The following is a 5,261-nucleotide window of genomic DNA, read 5'->3' as shown; positions in this document are numbered from 1 at the left end:
TCTGATTAATGTCAATTTTCATAAGAACAGTGGCCAAGTATTGGTACTTTAGACCCACAATCCTGTAGTGTAGTATCTGAAAGAGCCATTACTTGCTGAGTGCGAGTTGTTATAAACAACAAAAAACATGTTCTTATTAAAAGTAATATTCCTCAACTTCTCTGAGAGCAGATAGGAGTAAAATCCACAATTTAGATGAAGGCACGAGTTGTTCATTTCCTATGGTGTTTTTATTTATTTTCATTAATTTATGGGAAGGATTAGAATTATTTGCTGCATATAATCCATGGGTTTTTTTTCCTCTTCTGAAGAGAAATAAAAAAGTGAAGTAATCCATATTTTTTATCTTACAGCGCCCTTAGCATTGTACAATTATCTAATGATTCCATCACTGCTAATAGCTGTGTTTAACAGTATATGAGTCTGTTTGTGTTTGGTTGAATGTGAAGAACATCAGCACCTCTGTGGCCTTTGTAGAACAATCAGAAGGAAAGTGATAGAACTTCATATCTATGGCAGGATATGTGGCAAAGCAGAGAGATGATAATAAACACACAGTCACATAAGGAACTCAGTGTAATATTTGACAAAATGTGTCACAAACATGAACTTAGTTTGCTGGGGTTTGATGGATCCTGCAGGAATCTGACATTCAGTTTCATTAAATTTGAAACTGTTCATATTACTAGAATCATGCGAGGTATGTTGTTCATTCTTTTTTATCTATTAATCTTTATAACCTTTTATTGTTATAGGACAATAACCTGGAAAATGTAATTTATCACCTGAATAATCAAATTGTAAATGTATTTCTCACATAGTTCATGCATCTCTAATCAGGAGACACTGTTCCTATTAAACTGATGGGTGGAGGTTATTGTATGAGGCTGAGGGCATTTGTTGCCATTGTGCATAGCTAGCAGCACAGTAGTACACTGCACTGTGCTCAGATGTCTTCAGGTTGGAGATGGTCAGAGTTATATTTTTAGCTTTATCTTTACTCAGATCTCCAGTAAAGATAAAATCCTTTTGGAATCCTTCTTCATACTCCTTCTCATTAAAATACACATGCCCTATGCGCTTCAATCCTGGCTCTCCGTGGAATTGTTGATACCACTCCATGTACCTATAGTCAATCTCTCCATGGCTGCAGACCAGCTGGACTTTGTCTCCAGGTTTTCTGAAAGCTTCTACAGGTGTTTGGTCTACTTTGACGCTCAGACTCACACCTATAGGAGAAGAGAAAGTGAGTGAGCAGCAGTACATGTAGATATCACTCTGACATTTCTAAAAGGTGAAAGTGGATACCAGTGAGCCAAGATATGATGGTTAATAGTAACATGTTCATCCTCTGCCCTCTAATACAAGACACTGGTTCACACCAGTAAACTAGTTTATTTCCTGTGATCGTCCAACCTCTTAGTGACATGGAAGCCAACAATGAGAATTATTTACCACTCACTAGTGACATCTACTGGAATGATAGAAAAGTGAAACAACCTCAAAGTATTTTACTGGTGATATACACGCCCATATAATTTACTGCTGTAAATCAGTGTCAGTCCTCAGCAATTTGTCACCCTAGGTAGGATTTTAGGTGGCGCTCCATTGTTATTTTAAATATATTTACACAAGAAGCTGAATATCTTTGTCTTTGACCATTTCTTTTATTTTTAGAAAAAATAAGAACTCTAACAGAATAGTTACTCAAATTAAAGTACTCATAATATATTTGATTTTTTTAAACAAGTAAACATTAAACTATATTTTAATGAATAGATCGATAAAATTTGTCTGAATGAAATGAAAAAAGGTAAACAAGTGACATGAAATAGATTATATACAGTATACAAAATGATTGAAAAATATCTTCATCTGCCTCAAATAACACATCTCACAGTGAGATGTGGTATATTGAGTATAACTATACTTCTCTTTTTTGAGTGTCATCTGCTGGAATAATGTATAAGTGACGTGACATGAGGAGTGATAAACTTTAACAATGTTTTTTTTACAGATATTTTTTAGACTGAGGTGAGAAATCTCAAGATGGTTTGGACTTTAAATATTATTACACTGTGCTTTCACATGTACAGGAACACATATTTTATCAGGACAATACGTTTGTAGTTGTAAAATAAAAACTTGGGGGTTTAGATTCACTGTGACATTCAGAATAAAACATTTTCAGTCTTGGTTTCATTTTATTTCAGTCAGACTGAAACAAGGGGGAAGGCTGAAACCAAGAAAAAGGAGAAAAACAAGATAGTTAAATTAACCAAGTAATAAATAGGCCGACACCTGCAGGGGTTGATGGGAGGAATACTGGTTTTTGTGCTGTGAAGCAGTGGCATGTCACACTGTGGTATCTACAGGCACAGTAATACACTGCACTGCTGCTCAGGTGGAGTTCTTCCAATATTAAAGTGCAGTTCTGGCCTTTGGATGCACCCCCCTTCATCTTTACAGCCATTCCAGGTTCTGGATTTGCAGAGTTTGTCAACATGTAACCGAGGAGCTGAAAGCTCCCATCCACACTCTGCTTGTACCAGAGGATTCTATCATAGTTATCAATAGTGTGTGAACAGTGGATTTCAGCAGTTTGGTTTTGTTTTCTGAACAGGTCTGGAGGAGTCTGGTGTATCTGATCACTTAGTGAGGAACCTGTGAATAAAGTAATAACATATATGGATTTACTGATATCTTTTCAAACTTAACAGGTGAGTTTTGGTCGACTTACCATGAAGAACTTCAAAATGTACTAATATGCAAAAGATGGTGATCATCAAGTTTTGATTGAAGGTGAACATGAAGAACATCCTTGTTGTTTCTTTGCTTCCATTCATTTAGTTGCATCTAAATGTGAGCTCACACATTCTGCAGTGATAAAGTGGGTGGTATCATATCATATATAATATAGTGGCATTCTCTGCCTTCACTTTGGTTTTTAGCTGTAGACACACTGCCACCATGTGGAGCAGGAAAACATGTTACAGTAACTATAAAGGAGGAACCTTAGCAGCAGGTTCAGTTCTGAGGGTCATGTGAGATAAACAAAGTTAATGCAGAGTTTTGTAAATAAAACGTACTGGTGCACAGATCTGCTGAGATTGTATAAAGCACATATGCAATATGGCAGCCTTGGGGTCACTTGCAGCCCTCGGCCTCATTTTGTGTTGCCTCTAAAGTAAACGCACAAAATTAAAATAAATAATAAAAGCTGCCCATGTTTGGTATAAAGCAGCAGTGGTGAAGTAAAACCATCAAACACAGGACGTGATGTTAAATCGTCCTTTGTACCAAAAGATGGTAGTCACATGAGGTTTACCATTTGAGAGTGGCGTGTGAGCTTTGTCTCTGAAATTTGGGACACATCATCAGTAGTGTTCCTTTAGATCAGGAGGTGTTTTGGCCCTTTACACACTGGACACCCTCATCAAAGGTGGCCAGCTACAGGGTGATCAAGCACAAATGTTCACTGTGACTAAAAACCATGTTGCATTTCATGCTGCAGGTGGATCCACAAGAGCACCACACACTGTATGAGACACTTTACACTCATTGATCAATACAATCAAATCAGTCACCTGTTAAATCACATGATGTTGGGACGGTGGGTGAAACATGGAAAACAATCTGCATCATGAATAAAAAGTTGACCAACATTGCTACTATGTAACATAAAACGTAATTCATATTTGGAATGAATTTAAAGGTATTTTGATGCTCTTCTTGATCAGTTGGTTATGTTTCATTTGATTAATCGATTTTATTTTGTTTTATAGTTCAACATATAAAGTCCACACTAGATGTTCAACATTTTTAACTTCAAGTTTGAGTCCAAGTTATTTCTGCTCGTCCTAAAATGTGGTTTTGCAAACATATATACATGTAATTTGCTATTAAAGCTTATGGTGCCTTTGATATTATTTGCAGGGCAATTGGATACCGCTCCATGTCAGTAGATGTCAGTAATTGGCACAATCGTAATGCTATGAGTCCAGTGCACCTCGTCCCAAAATGAAGATGCTTTAGGATTTAGCAATATTGTTCACTGAATAGGTCCTTCAGAGCTGCTTATACACAGACAAAATGTATGGTTTTAGAAAAATGTAATAAAGCCAAAAAAAACAGTATTTTCAGAAAATTAATCACCACAATCTCTCTATAAAAGCAAGAAAGTTCTGAGTGCATGTGTGTGTGTGGACTTTTTTAACAGCTTCCACATAGACCGAGTGTGTGCATCCGTGATTTTGGACTTATTTGGTGTTGCAAAACTTTTTTTTAAATTTTATTTCTGCGGATGGCACATTCATGTTTACCCAAAAGTGTATCCTATTCAGTTTTTGGCCTCAGTGTGAGGGGGCGCTTTTTTCGTGGTACTTCCATGATTGGTTTTTTTTTTTCTCTCAAGTATCACGCGTTGGGTGTGAGACACACGGATTTCAACAACCTGTGACAGAGTTTGTGCATGGGCGCGTTTGATGCACGTGCGTGTGTGTGTGAGAGAACCCATGGAGGAGATGGAGAAAGTCCCACACACACACACACACACACACACACATCTCAAAACACGCCCTCAACACACATAAGGTATTTATAATAAAAATAAACTAAAGGAGTAAAATAAAAATAAAAACTAAACAATGTTTAAACAAAAAGTACGCAAAACGACAACAGAAATGCACAAAAATATACAAAAAGGCTCCAAAAACACACAAAATAACTCCAAAAAACATACATTACAGAAAAATACACCAACTGAAAAAAATACAAATATGAGTGAAAAAAACAAAAAACACATTCATCATGTGCATGTCCCATAGAATTTAATCAGGGAAATCACACACACTATTTTACTTTGCACCTGCATTAAACCCCTTTTTAACACTACAGAGTACAGAGTATGTACACCTCTTTGTACATCCATCATTCAAAAACATACTCATTTCGCCATAATTGACTACTCTACTTAAGCTCCTCCCATTATATTAATACATAGTTCCAACGGGCACTGTACTGGTACATATAAAACACTTGATAAAGTGAGTATTTTTGGGAATGTATTAACCTTTCTAGCTTATATTTGCCAGATTTAAAGGACTAATATGAAGCAAGTATGGTGAGGCCTAAAGCTTGTATTTGTAATCTAAACTTACAAATGCTCATTTACTAAACACAATCTTCTTACCCATTGTTACATAATTCTCATCTAAGAAACAGAGCGCCGCCCTGCTGCCCGCTGCTCCACAGTTCTCCCG

At 36.6% G+C, this 5,261-nt stretch overlaps 1 gene segment (V, D, J or C); it reads right to left on the bottom strand.

The window, feature by feature from the left end:
* Positions 1 to 749: 749 nt before the first annotated feature.
* LOC114456738 (immunoglobulin kappa variable 1-33-like) lies at positions 750 to 1,357 on the bottom strand. The segment is given in 2 exon segments: positions 750 to 1,229; positions 1,309 to 1,357. Coding segments are annotated over 2 exon segments (414 nt in total).
* Positions 1,358 to 5,261: the final 3,904 nt, after the last annotated feature.

Source organism: Gouania willdenowi, chromosome 22 (genome assembly GCF_900634775.1).
Source record: "Gouania willdenowi chromosome 22, fGouWil2.1, whole genome shotgun sequence".
Lineage (NCBI taxonomy): Eukaryota > Metazoa > Chordata > Actinopteri > Blenniiformes > Gobiesocidae > Gouania > Gouania willdenowi.
Note: the sequence above shows the minus strand (reverse complement) of the source record. Positions and strands in the feature narration are given on the sequence as shown.